The sequence below is a fragment of the Leptosomus discolor genome, chromosome 1 (genome assembly GCF_034619465.1).
Source record: "Leptosomus discolor isolate bLepDis1 chromosome 1, bLepDis1.hap2, whole genome shotgun sequence".
Lineage (NCBI taxonomy): Eukaryota > Metazoa > Chordata > Aves > Leptosomiformes > Leptosomidae > Leptosomus > Leptosomus discolor.
The window spans coordinates 176,661,520-176,680,399 of record NC_141391.1 but is presented as its reverse complement, the minus strand read 5'-3'; the positions used below and the strand labels follow the sequence as shown (position 1 = coordinate 176,680,399).

The 18,880-nt window shown below is 46.0% G+C and overlaps 1 protein-coding gene across 1 annotated transcript in view; it reads left to right on the top strand.

The window, feature by feature from the left end:
* Positions 1 to 17,876: 17,876 nt before the first annotated feature.
* The window catches only part of ZDHHC17 (zDHHC palmitoyltransferase 17), a 74,072-nt gene continuing 73,068 nt past the window's right edge, over positions 17,877 to 18,880 (top strand). The window contains exon 1 of the mRNA XM_086480182.1: positions 17,877 to 17,945. Within this exon, the coding sequence (XP_086336308.1) occupies positions 17,883 to 17,945 (63 nt within the window). The 5' untranslated portion in view covers positions 17,877 to 17,882. The remainder of the gene's footprint in view (positions 17,946 to 18,880) is intronic.

Sequence of the window (18,880 nt, the reverse complement as noted above, 5' to 3'; positions counted from 1 at the left end):
TGACCAATGACCTCATCTCTCTTGGCCTTGTATGAACACCACCAGTTAGGGAAGCAGAAAGTAGCCTAGAATCAGGCTGGTCTGTTTGAGTCTTAAACTTTCACATTTTCAAATTTAGGAAGGGGACTCTGGCCTCTTCAGCTGCTGTCAAAGGTTATCTGGCTAGAATTCGGCTGGAATTGGAGCTAGAGCTGTTGGAGGAGGGGTGTTGCCAGTAAGACAGGAGAGTAGCCTTTGAGCTGGACACTCTTTGGACTGGGTTTTGGGCGAACACTGGCGTGGGCTACCTGGATGGATTTGAGTCCCAGACTGATGAGGTGTGTGACGGCCCAAGGTGAAGACAGAGGTTAAGTTTATGATTTCAGTTTTACATGTTGAAGGCCAAAGGCTGTGGCTGTACGTAGGAGAGGGTAAACTAGGTCTGGGCAGCTTGATTTCACTGGGTTTATGTACAGCCCTGCCTCGGTTGGCTGAGGTTAGTATGCAAAGTAAGTTTTGACATCAGAAAGCTCCTGAGTAGGGTTGGCATACTTTACTGTTAAAATATAGGTTGCAGAAGGCTCTAGCAGGAAGTTTCCTTGCCCCAAAATGGCCGCTTAGGTGATGAGGGAAGGGACACAGGCCCTGGGTCAGGTGTGGGGATGGTGCGGTAGTCACTGCATTGATCGTGTGACTAGGCCAGGATTTGGGGACTGATGAACGAATCTCCCACTCTCTTGCCAGGCTTCTGCGAGTGCTGCAGCTCTCGGGTCTAGTCTTGAGCGAGAGAGTAGGGGGCAAATGATGGAAAGCTGTGTCTTACATAAGTCACAAAATTTGAGCTCCTTATTCCTGATATCCTCTATTCTAGGGGATATTTGGCAATTGCACTGCCAGAGACGGGCAGAGAGAAAGGCCTGTGGATTGGCTTTCTCTGACATGTAGTAGGTTGGCCACAATCAGAGCTAGGTCAGGACCACAATCTGACAAACTTCTCAGGTTGCTGGCTCTCATATCTTGCTCACTTTCCCAGGGCTAAACTAATTGCCAGATTTGGAGTTTATTTGAGGATTAAGTTTTTCCTTCATGTCAGATTGGCAGAGGCTGAGCAGCTTTTGCTTTCCTGTGGGGCATGGTGCCCGGTCCATCTGCTAGAAATTCTCCAGGGATGTTTCAGATAATGGCAGTGCTGTGCACCTCTTCTGTTCTCTTTAAAGTGATGCCGTGGTGTAATTTTTGAGGCTTTTTGCCTTTTGTACTAATGGTCTTGCAACTGTTACATGGTCTCAGAGACTGCTTTATGGTATAAGATTTAGGTGAGGAAACAGATACTCTGAGGATTCACCTGAGCCTAAATGTCGACGCCGTCACAGTGTGATCACAGGGAACTGAATTCAATGACCCAGAGGCTCCCTTCCAGTCCCACCTTCTGCCTCATCCTCTGCGAGCTCAGAGAGATCATGTGTCCCCCTTTCTGTATCATTTTCCCATTTATCTGCTGCTCTTCAATTTTCCTTCTTTATATATATGCTTCTGTAGAGACTACCTAATGGTCTAAACAGAACATTTCCAAAATAAGTGAGTATGGCTAACAATACCATCATTTAAATCTATACTATTCTGGTAATTCTCACCCATATCCTTCAATTCCTGCATTAGCATTGGAGCCAATATTTCCACAAAGTGCTGGGAGTTGGAGATGAATGCTTCACATAGCTTGGAAACTATGATTCTGTGTTTTCAGATGAAACATGGCATTGTTTCAAACATAAATCACTTGAAGGCAGCAGCCATTTAAATTGGGTCAGAACCAGTGAATCAATGCAAGCAGAGAGGATGTTAGTGAAAGTAATGTGATTTTTAGCTTCAAAATCTCATGAACCACTGAGCCTAGAGAACAAACTGCTGTACATCTTTGCAAGGCTGGACTGGACGATTAGCGTTCTAGTAGCATGCAGCATTGATTTCTGTTCTTGGTGATCCTGAGTCATCAGTAGTCAATGGCTTTTCAAATCAAGCAAACACACGGCCTTTTTCTGGACAGGACAGGATGTTTTCTGCATCTCAAGTGTCTTGAACCACTTACTGGTTCAACCCTGGTGAAACAAGGACTAGCCAGCAGGAGTAAACAGAACTTTAAGTAAATAGTTTTTGTTCTGCTAGTGTGGGAGAGTAAGAAATGCAGACATAGATATAAAAGAGGAATTGTCTGCTTGAGGCTTTCTTTCCAAAGGCTTACATGGGCAGCGAAAAGCTGCTCTTAAACATGCACTTCTCAGGCGATGGCACTAATGGCACACTGTGCACACAGTCTTCAGTTTTAATAACAGCTGCTTGTGTAGAAAGGAGGTTCTGTTGCCTGATTTTCTAAGTCTGTATACATTGTTTTTGAAAATATCCTTTCTGTGCAAAGCTGTGGGGAAGAAAGTAAATTCTTTCCCACTTTTGAATGCCTGGGATTTGCGAACACTAGAAACAGGCCAAAGCCTTGATGCTATTCTTGACATTTCAAAGTCAACTAAGCTAAAAGTCAAATACTGCTTAATCACTGAGAAAGAAAAGATTATGGCTAGTATTCCAGTCCAGATACGTGAGATCCCATGCCTTCCTTGTTTCTTTGCCCCAGCCCCTAGGCTGTATACATTTGGTGGGAGAAGAATTATTTAGTACAACTCAAAATTTAAAGAGCAGTGCCTTTATGATTAACAAACACTTGATGAAAAAGAAAACTTTGTTTCAAGAGTTGATGAGTAAGAAATGCCCCTATTCTTTCCCCAGACACCCTTCTTTTGCTCCTTTAGTACCCTCCTTTCTCTGTCTTTTGCTGCCTGTTTTAATGGTTTCTTTGTCTGTCATTTTCTCTCTTTTCTCAAAAGCTTTACTGACTCATATTCTCTCCTTTCTACTCAAGGGTCTTTTTCTGGTTTCTCATGTGCTCACCACCCCCTGTAGTCCACCCTTTAGTTTTGCACCTTGTCTTAGTCTGTTCCTCTTTTTATTTCTCAACCTATTTATTGAGACTGCTGCCAACCTAAGAGAAGGCTACTGGCAGAGGGCAAGGCCTGGCTTTGCTCATCTTAGCTTGAGATGAGCTCATCGAGGAACGAACAATTTGGGAAGTCATTAGGCTTCAGTAATCAGCACTATGCCTTTGGAGACAGTATTGAGGTTCATTAGCATCTAATGCAATAAGCACAAACACAGAGTGATAACATGTCACTGGAGCAAAAGGGAAGAGCAGATTCTGATTTCAGAGCACTGACTGATGGAAGTCCTAAGTAATTCATTGATATTCATGGAATCTTACTGTCTGCGTCAGTGCTTGCAAAGGTACCCGCTGCTCCTTTCTCTTAAGAGGTGACCCCTTCAGATACTGGACCTGATTCACAGCTATTTTTGCTGAAGTAAAAAGTGAAAATGCACCAGCAGAACTTCATTGATCTCAGTGGAGATAGGCCAAGTTTAGTGAAACAAATGAGACCAGGAGTAGTGAACCTAGCCCATATATTTTCTCTGAGTGCTTTCCAAAGTCTTCAGCTGTATTTTGAGAGTCTCTGCATTTCCGCTCAAATTCAATTATTCATGTTTGACAGAACCTGCTCTGGCACTATTGTGCTTTAAAAACTGGAAACTTCTCCAGAAAAACTAAAACCCACTGTTGTCCTTGAAGGGAACACTTCAAGGCTGCTGGTTCTGTTCTTTCAAGCAGACTGACAGGTTTTTTTCCTATTGTGCCAGTTCATGGTTGCTGAACGTGTTCTAAAACATCTCAATTACTTTATCTTTTACAGACATTTTTATTAGATCTATAATGTCATGCCTCATATCCTCGGAGTGTCCTCAGTGCTCTGTGATTGCTAAACAATTATCAGGAGGATGTATTTTCTCCCTGATGGATTCTAAGCTTTTCTTCCAGAGGCTAGATTTTATTGCAAATTTTATGTTAGGACAGCAGAGGCTCATTGTTTCTTCTTAATTGTTCCCACTAGAAGTCAAATTCATAAATTCGGAAAGAAGAGCTGGAGTGATAATGCAGCCAAGAGAGAGAGCAGTTTTTGATGTCCAACATTCACATAAAAGTTCATTTCATGTTCCTGCTGACCTCCTTCCTGTTGATTCATGGAAGATAAATGAAACACCTATCTCTTTTTTCCTCTCTTATGATGCATCAGAGAGGCCAGGCTCATCTCTTACACAGCCTCCTTACTGTAGAATAACAGGCTACAGGATGGCAGATAGTTCTGCAAGGTTTCATATTTTGGCTATTCTTTCTGCCCATGCCTATTACCTTGTCCTCTTCTGTCGTAGTTTGAGCCTACCCAAGTGGCTCCAAAAGCACCAAGCAGCCACTTGCTCACCCCTACCTCATCCCCTGAGGGACCGGGAGGAGAAAATACAACCAAAAGGGCTTGAGGGTCGAGACAAAGGACAGGGAGGGCTCACTCACCAGTTATGGTTACGGGCAACGGACAGACTCAGTTTGGGGAGAAAAACTTCAATTTAATACAAACAACCACCATCATCAAGGATAACGAGAGATACAATCAGGTCTTACAAACACCTCCACATACACACACCACACACCACACACCCCCCCCTCGGTGTTCCCGGGCTCAGCTCTGCCAACTTTCCCCCCCCCCCCCCCCCCCCCCCCCAGCAGCGCAGGGGGCAGGGAATGGGGGTCACAGCCCGTCCGGCACAAGGTGTCTCCGCTGCTCCTTCCCCCTCAGGGAGAGGGGCCCTCGCACCCTCCCCTGCCCCACCGCGGGGTCCCTCTCCCGGCAGACATTCCTCCTCCCGCCGCCCCAACGCGAGTCCTTCCCGCGGGGCCGCAGCTCCCCAGAACCCCCCAGCCGGGTCCCTCCCGGCGCTGCCGCCCTCCCACCGACGGGCGGCTCCAGCGCGGCCGCAGTCGCGCTCTGCTCCGGGCCCGGTCCCTGCCCCTCCGGCCCGGGGCCCTCCGCGGGCTGCAGGGCGACCTCTGGGCCGCCGCGGGGCTCCAGGGGCTGCAGGGGCTCAGCCGCCCCCCCACCGCGGGCCGCGGGGGAACCTCTGCTCCGGCACAGCTCCCCCTCTCCTGCCTCACTGCCCCCGGTGTCCGCAGGGCTGTCTCTCTCCTCCCCCCCCTTCGCTCACCGACACAAACAGAACAAAGAGTCGGAATCAATCGCTTCTTTCACTCTGGAACAATCATTCGCAAAGGCGCCATTGGTCTGGCGTTGCCCAGAGGCAGGTTCAAATCTGGAGCCGGGGGAGCTTCTCGAAGCCCCTCACAGGAGCCACCTCTGTGGCTCTCTCCCCCACTACCAAAGCCGCGCCAAAACCCCGCCAGACACCAAAACCACCACATCTTCATATACTGAAAATCTTCACCTACCATAGGTGGTCTTAACTGCCCAAAAGATCTCAAATGAAAAAGCACATTAATGCTGTCCCCAGAATATACTTCAGATACTGTTGTGCTCTGCATTTTCCACAGCAAAACAACACAGGAATATATTCCCAGCTTTCAGATAAAGGTGTCAAATTCATTAATTAGCTTTCTAATTAGTATTAAGTCTAAACTTCCGTTCCAGTCTTCACTTCCTATTCTTCCTAAGACTGTATTTGAAAATGGGGATCCTGAAAACAGGGCAGGAAAAAATTTTCTTTCCTCTCATCATCTCAGTAGCAGTGCCTTAGATATACGAGACTTCTTAGAAGCATTGCACATGGCGTGTTTTGTTCATATAGTGGGCATTCTCAGATATTTTGGGGAATACGTGTATTAACGAATTAAATGGACAGCACATGAAGGAATCAGGCTAGACTCCTCTGTTTCAGTATCTGGGAGATGTCCTACCATCTGGCTGCTATGAAGTAGCCATCTTGACAAGACTACTGACTGCTGACATACTTTGGGATCAAAGGAGAAGATGGAGAACCTGGAAGACAACAACAGTTTGAGAACTGAAACAGCAAGACTATCACAACAGACTTTTTAAATATAATTCCACTGGGTCCTTACTCAAGCATGTAAGAGAGTAGCATTAGGTTTTTCACTAAAAGGCTAATCACTACAATAATTTTTCTGATTTTGCTGCAAAAATGTTTGGTTTATGTCTGCAAATGTCTCACAATTTGAGGCTATTGCTACTAAGTTTATTCCATTTATTGATTCTGTCATTCTGAACACTTTCTTCCCCATGCATTTGACAAGCACTTGAAATACAACTACAAAACAAATGCACATGAATTCAAGCCAGCATCCTTTTGCAAAAATGTGTTCTCTTCAGAAGCATCTACGTTATTTTGGAGCCAAGGCAATTTTTAAAAATGGCACTCAAAGGAATGATAGGGTGGAGTGATATCCCTCCCCAGGGGGGTGCCATGGGCATTAGCCTCTGTTGAGGTCACTCACATACTCTCCCATCCTAGCACAGTGCCTGTTGAACTGATTTCCGCATGGTGCAATACCTTTCACAGGCAGGATGTAAGGTCTTTCCCACCAGCCAGAGAAACTGGCTTTTGTCTACTTAGGGTGCTTGGGAGAAGTTGGGCCAGCTCCTGCATTAACCACCTATCTCCCCAGTAAAACACTGAGAAGCTTCATTCTCGCCAGGTAACAAATTTGAGAAAGAGATAAATACTCATGGTGAACAGTAAAATATTTAATGTTTCAAATTCACTGGGGGTTTTTTCCACCCAATTTCTTGCAAGGGTTGGCAGCTGCCTACTTTCCAATTCTGGCAGTAGCCTGTGTGTTGGAAAAGCCTTATCTTGATAAGAAAGAAGATCACAACCATAGGTTTGAAGTGCTCAAGCCTGATAAGAGCCAGCCTTCAGCTTTAGATGACTATAGGTACGTTATGGGTCTTCCTTTATTGCTTCTTTTAAAGAATAACATGGTTGCAGCTGGCTCCATTCTCTGTATTTTGCATTTCTGCTCTGCCTTTTCTCTGGATCTACCCAGGGTTTAGGATAGGAACTGCACATTTGCGAAGTGCAAAGGGCACTGACACTGAGTGACCAAACAGCACGGTGCTTATACAACGTAGCTTGCTATGAGCTGTGCTTCTCTGTGGTGACTCTGTCTTTCCATTTTCTCCTTTATTTTAAAGATCTATTTTGTTTTGTTGTCTCTCGTACAACCAACATTGTAAAAATCCTTGGAGTTGGTTCTGACGTGCATCTCTGACCACGTGCGCAGCCGGCTCTGCGTGGTCCCGACCCTGAGCTGGGTTCGCATGAACCGGCTCTGCTAATCCCAGAGCTGGGAGCCTTAGGGTATTATCCAGCTTGCAGCTGCACAAGTGCTGCTCGGTTATTCCTTCTGCCACTCAATCAACACAGCAGCTCCGTGCTGCACCAGAGGGATGCTTGAGCTCAGGTCAGCCCATGACAGGGCTCTCCGTGCCGTCCCACAGAGCACTGCTTGTGCCTTGTCACCACAGTAATGGACAGAGGGATTTTAGGGGGTTGGGTTTGATTCTCTCTCTCTCTCTTTTTTTTACTTTTAATATTGTGTGAGAGGCAGAACCAGCCTTGTGGTGACTGATAATTGTCTGTAGAAGGCGCAGCTTATCATTTAGATTGCATATATCTCTTTTTCAGTCTACTTCAGTAGACTATCTTGAGCAGGCATGGTAGGGCAATATTTGCCATACAATTGTGAGGGAAAAGGAACCATGAAGTGAGAAGAGAGGATTTAATAATCTATTCAGTAAATCAGGGTCCCAAGGGCACCACCAGCCCTGACTGTCCCTGCCCACCCTCCTGGGGCTCCCCCCACCCTGCCCACCCCATGTCAGCCCCCCAGGGCCATCAGCTGCAGCAGGGCCGGTCTCCAGCTCCCCACAGCCCTGCCCTGCCCATCCTTTCATCCCCAGGGTGGTGCCCAATACCAGGGCTAGGCTGCCCCAGTGCCCCCAGCTGCGCCCCTCCCCTGGCCCACCGGATGCCCAGGCGGCAGCAGCTCTGCTCCTTCGCCTGGAGCTATGGGAGCTGTGGGGCACAGCACTAGGAAGAATTACTGGGTTAAAAACAGAACCCCAGACATGGGCTGTCAGGGAAAATGAAGACATTCATAAGAAACTAAGCATATGGCTACTAGGTCTGTGTTACGTTTCGTTTCACCTTCACAGAATTACCCCGTCTCCCTCTGAGACTGGCAGGGACTGGGTTAGTGTTCCACAGGGGAGCTCACATCTATGCAACAGCCAGAATACTCTCAGTTGCAATATGCCGACCTGCAACTGCGCAGATGAAATTGATTATTTTTGCTGTCACCCTCCTCCTGCTCTATTAAAATTCAATTTTATGGTGCAATGTTCCCTATGGATGTGTTTTGTCATTTCTTTCCAAGACATGCTGGAAGCATGTATGAGCTTCTAGCAAATGCTGAAACCTAAGAGAAATAGCTTATAAATTATCAGCAGGCTATAGTATAACAACTGCTTACTTTTTTATTACGATATAATATGTGATCATTTGTAACAGTTTCGAAGTCGAGCTACATACTCATCTATTAAATACCACTCTGTGTGCCAAACCTTTTAGTTCCACTGTATTAAAGTGTGAGTGAGCCTTTTTTCTATATTTTTTAGGACCGCTAAAAGTGTCAGCAGTAAATGAAGCCCAAGGTGACCAAGGTCCTGATCCTCAAAGTTCCCAAGCGTTGCCACTTCCCATTACCATCAAGATGTGCAGTTAGAGCGCTGTGAAATCTCTCAAGTGGTGGCACGTTTGAGAACAGGGGCTGAAAGAGTCTTCAACTTTGCAGTGATTTAAAGGAGGTCTGTCTCATCAAGCTATAGAAATCATCGATGCTAGTTTGACTGTGTTACCTCAGCATATGAAGGGAGATAACGCAGTCATTGCATTGAAAATGTCTTAGCATCTAGAGACTTTTTTTTTTTTTTCCCAGCAAAGAATCCTGAAAGAGGGTTAAATCATCCACCTGTTTCTGGACTTGCCTACATTGCCCACGTTTTGTGATGTTTCTGATCAGGCATGGTTTTTCATTTTTATCTGCAAGCTCAGAAAGACAGACATGGAATAGTGCATCTGTAGATTTCCATCCTCTCCTAACCCAGATCTTTGCACAGCAGATTAGAGCTGCATAACAGGCCTGTCAGCTTTAATGTGACAGCTCAGTTCTCCTGCATTTATTCTAAAAACAGTGCCACTGGTTTATTTCCTACAGCTCCAAGACTTGATTATACTGGCTATACACCTCCCATACATTTTGATGTCTTTAGTGATTCCCAAGCACACCATCTAAACATACAACTTTCTGATCCCCAGTTTTCTTTTTTAAAAGAATTAAAATTTCATCATGCAGCGTGATGTTTAACATCTTGTACTGAATATAGTGATGCATGTTTGGGTTTGCAGTTCAGATTGGCCATTTTCATCCAAGCCTCCTGAATGTTTGCTATATTTTACTTACTTTATTATTTTAAAGCCTAATTGTGGCGATTATTTCTTCATTTAGTAGCTTCAGTGTTCTGGCAGTCATTATAAGAATCTAATAAAGGAAATCCAACCCTTAAACCATGTCCGTTTTTTCCCCTACTGTATCAATCAGTCAGTAAAAGAGATTGCTTCTTCCTACGTATCCTTGCTTAGTCAGGGGCAGGTAACTGTTGCTGCTACCACTCTTTCCCATTGAAGCACAGCCTAGTTTATATCAGCACCTATGCATAGAGTACTTGCCTGTGTGCAATGGTGATTAATCCATCATAAATTCAGCAAAACCCTAGATAAGATGGTAATTCATGCAACATTTTCTGTCACAATTTTGAAAGGTTGTCATGAGTACTGTTGGCTTATTTTGTTTGTCCTTAATTCCCATAATACAATAAATCTAAAATGCCTGCATGGCATGCTTTAAGTACTTCAAACAGCCAATTAATTGTTTTCTATACACAGACAAAAAAAGTAATAAAATGTCTCCCATGAAAAGCTAATGGTCAGCCCTGAAGTGGTCAGGCAGTTGGACTATGATGATCGTTGTAGGTCCCTTCCAACTCTTCTCTTCTCTTCTCTTCTCTTCTCTTCTCTTCTCTTCTCTTCTCTTCTCTTCTCTTCTCTTCTCTTCTCTTCTCTTCTCTTCTCTTCTCTTCTCTTCTCTCTCTTCTCTTCTCTTCTCTTCTCTTCTCTTCTCTTCTCTTCTCTTCTCTTCTCTTCTCTTCTCTTCTCTTCTCTTCTCTTCTCTTCTCTTCTCTTTCTCTCCTCCCCTCCCCTCCCCTCTCCTCCCCTCCCCTCCCTCCTCCCTCCCCTCCCCTCCCCTCCCCTCTCCTCTCCTCTCCTCTCCTCTCCTCTCCTCTCCTCTCCTCTCCTCTCCTCTCCTCTCCTCTCCTCTCCTCTCCTCCTCTCCTCTCTCTCCTCTCCTCTCCTCTCCTCTCCTCTCCTCTCCTCTCCTCTCCTCTCCTCTCCTCTCCTCTCCTCTCCTCTCCTCTCCTCTCCTCTCCTCTCCTCTCCTCTCCTCTCCTCTCCTCTCCTCTCCTCTCCTCTCCTCTCCTCTCCTCTCCTCTCCTCTCCTCTCCTCTCCTCTCCTCTCCTCTCCTCTCCTCTCCTCTCCTCTCCTCTCCTCTCCTCTCCTCTCCTCTCCTCTCCTCTCCTCTCCTCTCCTCTCCTCTCCTCTCCTCTCCTCTCCTCTCCTCTCCTCTCCTCTCCTCTCCCCTCCCTCCCCTCCCCTCCCCTCCCCTCCCCTCCCCTCCCCTCCCCTCCCCTCCCCTCCCCTCCCCTCTCCTCTCCTCTCCTCTCCTCTCCTCTCCTCTTCAGAAGCTTTCTGGTTTTAATCTTTCATTTTCTTTCTTACTACTTTTGATAAAGATTTCCTTGTTTTGTATTTTATTCCTGTGCTGTTCCTTTTTTCTCCTCTTACATGAATGCAAACAACCTTCCACGCTCAATGAATGAGCAGGTCCATCTCTGGCAACATGCTGCCCATGACAATGGTCTTCAGCTGCCCACTACCATGACCATAATGACTACAGTTCCTGAAAAGGATTATAACACAAGAGTATTCTATGATAATGCTATTTATAAGAGTGTCTTATGGCTGTATGATCTTAATTACTGAAAATTATTTGAATTCAGATAGCAAATTTTGGTTTATAATAGGGAACAGTGTGAGTTTATCCTGCTTCTCTGAGCTTGATTTAGAACTGAGCAGGGAAAATATTTACTTCATTTGATATAAAGTAACAAAAAGAATTCATTTATTTGCTTTCATCCAAAGGTGGTAATTTAAACTCCTGATTTTTTTCCTTAATTTATCACTCAGCCTGTTTCAACTTCAATTCCTGAGGAGGCAATATTTCCATAAAAGGATGCCATAGTTGAATATTTATTGCCCCATTTTCATGAATATATTTTTAAAATAGTAGAATGACTACTAATTTTACTTCATTGGTTTGTTATTTGTTTTCAGTTTGGCAGTGAGCTCCTTCCTCAGCAGGTGCCTGTGTTTGAAAAATTCATTCTTTGGACATGGTCTTCACCTTCTCCAAAGGCAGCTGGAATAATCATCCCAATGGATGCAAAGAGAGATCTGGGAGAACAAATGGACAATGAAAACAAAAATAGAAAACGAAAACGTTCATAAAGTGTAATCCAGTCTTCAGTTTCAAGTCTTTCCATCTTCCCTTACAAATATGGAGCATAATCCAGCATCAGCTGTTGTACAAGGCTGCATCACAGTAGTCCCAGGTTTCCCCAAAGAATGAGCACAGGCAAATATATTAGAAGAACAAACTGGTACATGTGTCGTGTTCCTGGATGTGCTAATGAAAGAGCTTTGCAGGGGGAAACTCAAAGGAGACTCTGAAAGGAGACTTACAGACTCAGGTAAATTAAAAAATACTTTAGTAGACCTGTTAGATATATTCAGTCTAAGTAGCAAGAACACTAAGTAATAGCAACTTCGACTATGATGAACAAAGAAAGAAAAGACGGTGCTTTGACATTAAAGATGGCAGCAAAGTCATCCATTTATATGATATGGTATCAAGATCAGATATTCAAAACACGAGTGGAAAATAGAAGTGCATCATCTTAAGCGGAAAAACGTGGGCTTATAAAGTCAAGTTAGATAAAACAACTCATTTTCTGTACTTTTAACTCTATGAATCAGTGCAGAATTTGCCAGCACGTGGAATTGCACCAGCAAAGGTAATCACCTAGGGAAACAATATGATTGCTTTATGTCACTCAAGGGCTATACATATTTGCTGCTAGTAAGATTATTTTGGACAGAAAAGAAATGCACAATAAAATGACAAAACCACCAAAAATCTAAGAGATGCTTAATAGCAGCCTACACTTAGGGCTCACCTCTCTGTGTTCAAATACTAAATGTAGGAGACTATCTAGCAGAGAGAGAGCATACCTAATATGGACATAGAGGAAATAAGGGGTGAATAGTAGGAACTAACAGACACTGTCGCATAGAACTTGTAACCAATCGCATAAGTAAGATAACTGCATGCTGGGTGGGTGGACAAAGCGGGATAGCCAATCTGAAAATGCATGATCACATGTACGGAAATAAAACAGTATATAAGATGCAGCCAAACGTTCAATAAACGGCTTTTGCTTGAAACCATATTGGCTGGTATGCAGAGTCCGTCCTTGCCTGACCACAACTAAATAACGATTCCACTAAAAACCCGTATGAAAAGAACAGAGAGTGACTGAAAGAAGCTATTCCAGAAAGAGATGTTGCATTCACAGGCTGAAGTCCTTCCTGTTTTGAAATCACAACGAGACGTTTAGGATTCCACAAGTACTATATATATATATATTTTTAATACATGTCTAGCATCTTGCAGTTTGTTACTGTTTTCTATATGTGCTTATTTCATCAGCGTTATATTTTAATAACTTCACGGGGAAAGCTGCCTGCATGTGATTTAATACAGAGATTTGGGGTCCAATTATGCTGGGGGAAACTATGTGTAGAAAAAGGCTCCCTTTAAACAAAACGGGTGATACTTTCACCACTGCAAGAGCGTTTCCAGCTTCCAATGGCCAAATGGAGAGTTTACCCTAGGAAAGTGAGGGTGAAATAGCACAAATACATTATTTTCCTGATGCTTCCTGTTGAACATCATCATTGGGCCTCTTTTAAGACTAGTAATCTCCTAGAGTGCTTCCAAGGGAGCGAGAGGCTGCGTAGTGAAAGCACAGACTTCCGTGGGCAGATTGATCCTGTTCCATACTAATAGTCCTGCAAGACACCTATCACCTGTAGACCAGTAGACAATGTTATGACTTGTTACCCCCGTCAAAAGAAGCCTGTCCTCCAACAGATTTACTCAGAAAGAGTGGGGAAGAAGGCGGCTTTCCCTTTTAGTACCCCATCCATGCTGTGTACAGACCAGGTTACAACAGTTGAGAGAGCCCAGCTGGGATTTTCCAACATCTTTTTCTCTGTTCTAGGAGGATTGCTGATACTGTATGGTATCTAAAACTGCCTGTCACGGTAGACAGTGGTATTCCAGAAATAGTAAAAGGTGGTATAAATAGACACTGTGTCTGACTGTCCTCTTTTCACAAGAATCTCAATCAAGACGACCACCACTGAAATTCAGAAACACATTGCTACAAAACTGGCCTAAGAGCACCGTCAGGCTCTCTGATGTGATCCACAGAAACAAACTGCCTAATGCAGCCACTGTGGCTATTGCTTTTCACTGGCTGTGCAGAAAAGAGGAGCCTGACCGTGGTAGTGAGGCAAATCACTTCACCCACTGCTCTCTTGTACTAACAGCGCTGGCTGCCATGCGACAGCACATTACATGGTCACACAGTCGAGTTGCTGCGGTCCCCAGCCATCCTGGCTGACAGATGCTGACACCTCCAAGTAAGGACACTAGATCCCATTGTGAACCCTCCCCTGAACTGCCATGGCTTTCAGCCCAGGATGCTGAAGACTCACGTTACCTTAGAAGAGAGGGCTGAGGCCTGCAGTGGTTCAGGATCTGACCCACAGTGAGGTCTGATGGCTCTGCCTTCTAGGATAGCGACCCCTCTCCAGAGGGTGAGGCAAACGGTTGGGAGCAAAACCAGGTTTAGTCACCCAGGTTTTATTCATGTCCACACAACTGTCACAGCCCTGAAATATTATCACAGAAGCAGGGACTGCAGCTACAGGAGGCACTGTATCGATCAAATTCACCATCTTTGATTTCTGGTATCAATGCTGCGTATCTAATATTCTCCTAATGTGTTTGCCTTGAGAGTATTTTCAGACGAATTATATTTTTAAAGACAAATTCCATGGAGTCGTTTGGGCAGAATAATGCAAAATAAACTTCCATTTCCAATACAGAAAACACAAGGCTCAAACAGTCATGTGATTAGAAAATGCAGTGTAGGTAGCGAACGATAAAGGTAATTACTCATAGCTGCTCTGCACACATATTCAGAGAAAAGGAACATGATATGGCTTCTCCATATATTTTAGCTCCTGACAGTGAAGCTAGCTTTTCTGGGTGACTGTGCCAGGGAAAATTTCAGAGAGGCCTCAGTATGGTGGCAAATACATGTCATGATGTATTAATTAGAACAGGATAAACGAAAAGTGTATACAAAAATGAAGGACAAATACAGCTCCTCTAAAGATACTCATTCTTGTAGGGTTAGGTAGGGTATTTTTGACTTAGCAGCTGTTTTTGTACTAAGACATTCCAATATTTTCACCTTAAGTTTTGGCCTGCTGTGAGTGCACACACTTAGCTTTAATTGCAATATTTTAATATTTTACCTTTGCAACCTTTTAAACTGCAAAGATAAATGACGTTTAAGCGCATTTTTAGTTGTTTTAAGTGGTAACACCATAACACAAAACTACTACTAAGACATGTATGCTAAATGTTTTTTATTTCACTGTCACATTTCACAGTTTTGTGGAAGATAGGAGCTAAAATAGCTGCACAGTCATCCCTAGTACTGAGCCGTGTGCGTGGATGTGTATTCTATAAATACATCTTGTCTCTGCCAAAGGTGGCTTTTTTCTTCATTAAAAAAGGTAAAATTAATGCTGCAGAATAGAGAATCATAAGACTTTGTGCTATTTGCTTCCCAGTTAAGCTGTGTTTTGGCTTATTTGAAAATTAAAAGGTGTCTAGACTTTGTGTCCTTTTTCAGTGCTTAATGTAAAGTGAAACAAAGGGACGAAAATCTGCTTGTCTGTGGTATCGGTGAATTGTGTTTTCCTTAAGTCAGACTAGAATCTAAAGCAATTTTCCAGTGCATGCCATGTTCGGCCAATAGTATAGACCTGTCCCTGTTGCATGCCTAGTAAGTACCACTGGATAAAACCTCTTTGGTCGATACGGAAAACACTTCAGACATCAGCTATTGACCACTCAGCGCAACCATGCAGCAGCACATTTTCTGCCGTTGATCAACAGTAATTCCTGGCATTTACGAAGCGTCTTTAATCTGAGTGCCTTAAATTGCTCTGCAGTGGCAATAAGCTGTCAGAATACCCCTCTGAATTAGGTGATGTAGTATTTGATTTTAAAATGAGCAACGTAAGACATAGAGGAGTAAGATAATTGTTCAAGGTCAGATAATGAACTTTCGGCAGAGTCTGGAAAATCATCTAACCTTGCAGCTTTTTAGAGTTGTGGAAAACAGATGTAAACTTTGGTACCGAAGCAGATTGTCAGGTTTGTATCTGCTGTTCACCGACTCTGCACGGGTGTTAACGTGCCTGTAATGAGAACATAAGACAGCGAAGAAGCATGTTTCCAAGGAATCGTGTTACAGATTAAGAGGGGATAGGAAACGCTTGAACTGCAGAAAATAGTTTTGGCTTCCAAATCACCGCTAGCTTTGGAACGAAGAGGTCTAGTGCAGAGACACCTTAGCATGATCCCGTGCTGTTACTTGGTGGTAGAAGGGACGCTCGGTTCTGAAGAAGGATATAACAGGCTGCACATGAACTACATACACAGACAAGGCCTCCGGTTTAATGGCAGAAATTCTCTGTACGGATGTCTCTGAGAACAGAACTGGTTTCAAAATGAGTAGACCTGTGAAGAACAGGGTATAAATACCCAGACAGATGTCAGGTTACGCATTTACAACCCAGTTCAGAGCCATGTGATGAAGCCTGGCTTCTTTAGACTTGTAAGGGGAAATAATCTGCATGGTAAAGATACTGTGAAGATCTTTGGTTATTTTATCACCCTTACTTTTATTATAAATATGAGCGAAGAACTATCGTGACTGATAGGACTTCTGTTTCTGGGGTTTGCAGGGAGTTGAAAAACCTCTTCTTTAGGCAAATTGGGTTGCAAATTATATCTAAGCCCTGGTACATTTAATAATATACACAGTTAAAAAAAGATCCTCTCCTGTATACCCCGTGTCTTGTTCTGCTCTTTTAGCACTTCAGTACCTTATGGTTTCAAGTCTGTGCTTTTAGACCTGTTTCACACCCCCGGTTTCTAAATCCTATGTCATTCTTCTTCTTGACAATTTTAAATTTAAATATATTTATACAGCAAAAAGATATTTATGGCTTAACATTTTAATAATGCTGTAGTCAGATTTTATTAGTGCTTCCCTGTTGCATTTTGTATGAGATAGGAAAGAGTAATGAAGAGAATATCATTGTGGGGTTTTAGGCTTATGGGCTTAATATATTATGATACAATGAAATGCATTATCTAAAGGTCCCTTTCTCACAAAGGCAAATGAGAGCACCGTAGATATGGCAATACAAATCAGCAGTCAAACCAGCGATAACACTCGGAAATTGAAAAAACATTTTTTTAATAAAAATGTAATAAAAAAAAAAAGTTCAAAATAAAGAGCTTTAGGATTCCTAATCTTGGCTGTATGCATGTTACACAGCTTGTAAGAACAGAAATGACAAACTAAACAGAACCAAACCTCCCGATGTAATTTGAACCCCAAATCTCAGCAGACAGCTTGACCATCTGGATAGCGCGTGTGACAGGATGTAAGAAATCACCAGTTCAGTTGGGTGCAAATGGCCAGAAGGAATCCCTTCCAGCCATCCTCAGAACTCTTGGGCGGTTTCAAACGCTCTTGCAGCTGAGAGCGAAAACTTTATGAAAACTGTCTTGATTTCTTCCCATGCTCTCTTTGGTACCTAGTAGGGGTGAAGATAACTCCCAAAGAAAACTACAGACTTTAGTCTGGAACTAAATCAACATTAAATGTACAGGGGAGCTCTCCACTCTCATTAAAAACGAACCCAGCCAAGCTGAAGCGTCTCCCAACACCTAAACAATACCAAGTATTCCTTTCAGGAGCACTGATACTGGCATCTCCAAAAAGTAGCGTGCTCCTCCAGACAACAAAGTTGCTTTCCCCTGGTTTGGCGGCTGCTGGCCGCAGAGCAGCCGTCCTGGGCCCCAGCCCGAAGGGGACGGGGCTGCCGGGCACCGGCCGGCTGTGGGCAGGCGGGTGGGCGAACGGGCGGAGGAGCAGGGAGCTCTCCCGCGGTGATCTGACAGAAGAGCCCCGAACCCGCCGCGCAGCGGAGGGCGGCCGCCTTGCCGTGCCCTCTCCCGGCCCTCCGCTGGGACATCCGCCCCCAGGCTCATCTCCGGGCCGCTGCTCCGAGGCCCGTTAGCGCCCGTTGCGCCGCCGCCCGGCGCTCCCAGCGGAGGCGGCTCCCCGGCACCGCCCCAGACGAAGCCGTCGGGGAGCGACCGGGCTCGGGTGGCGGAGCGGCTGGCGGGGCGGGCGCCGGGGCGGACCCTCCCCGGCGCCCCTCAGCGGCGCCCGCCCCGCCCCGCCCCGCGGCTGCGCCTCGTGCCCGCGTCGGGGGGCGCCAGGGCGCGGTGCGCGCGGAGGGAGGGAGGAGGGGGGGCGGCGGGCGGGCGCGCGCGCATTACCCGGCATGCAGCGGGCGGCGGGTTCGCACCAAGATGGCGGCCCCTCTGGAGGAGTACGAGAAAGAAGCGGGTTGCGTCCCCATCCTGCACCCGGAGGTGAGGGCACCCTCCCCGGGCGGCGGCGGGAGCGCGAGGTCGGGGCGCTACCGGGCCGGCGCCCCGTCGCGGGAGGGGGGGGGGTCGGGGGGCGAGGCGAGAGGGGTGCGCGGAGGGCGGGAGGTGCGCCGCCGCCCCCCGCCGCCGGCCTGGGTGTGCGCGGCGGCGGCGGGCCGGGGTGGGCAGGGCCGGGCCGCGGCACGGGGAGGCGGCCGGGCGGGGAGGAGGATGCAGGTGTCGGTGTCGGGGAGGAGGGCAGGGTCCGCCGCGGGCCCTCCTGCGGCGTCCTCCCCGGCGGCGGTCCCACCCGGGCCGTGGGGTGAGGCAGGCGGTGTGGGCCCGCTTGCCCCCCGGCCCGCCGCCGCCCAGCTGCTCCTCCGCGGGCAGAGCCCCCCCCGGGGTGATGCCGCGGCACCGGCGTCCCTCTTAGCAGCGGCTCTCGGCGCCCGCCCCCGCCGCCCCAGGGGGGCTGCGGCCCGGCAGCGCGGGGGGAAGCGGTTCGGAGGAGGAGGAATAAATGTTCCCTTTTGCTGGCACTGGCCTGCAGGTCGGGCCTGGTCCGATCCGGCCCAGCGCTCCCTGGGTGGCGTGGGCTTTATTTTGAAAGCCAACGGTGTTTTCTTTCCAATGTGTTGGCCGGGGGGGTGGGAGGAGTGTTTACAGGTAACATGTAGAGGTCGTTTTGTGTCTTTTTTTTTACCCTTCTTTTGGCAACAGCATGCGTGCGTTCTTCAGGACTGGTGTGATATAAACAGTTTAGACAACCTTTTTACGTGTGGACTTGTCACCTGGTACATTAAGGACTGTAAGACTTGATTCTTTTCAGCCTACGAAAAAGATCAGTGCATATGCCAGGCTCTAGTTTTTGCTAAACAGATGGCACTCTTTTTTCCTTAAACAACATGTTAAAGATACTTTTAGTTTTCTTGATGGCT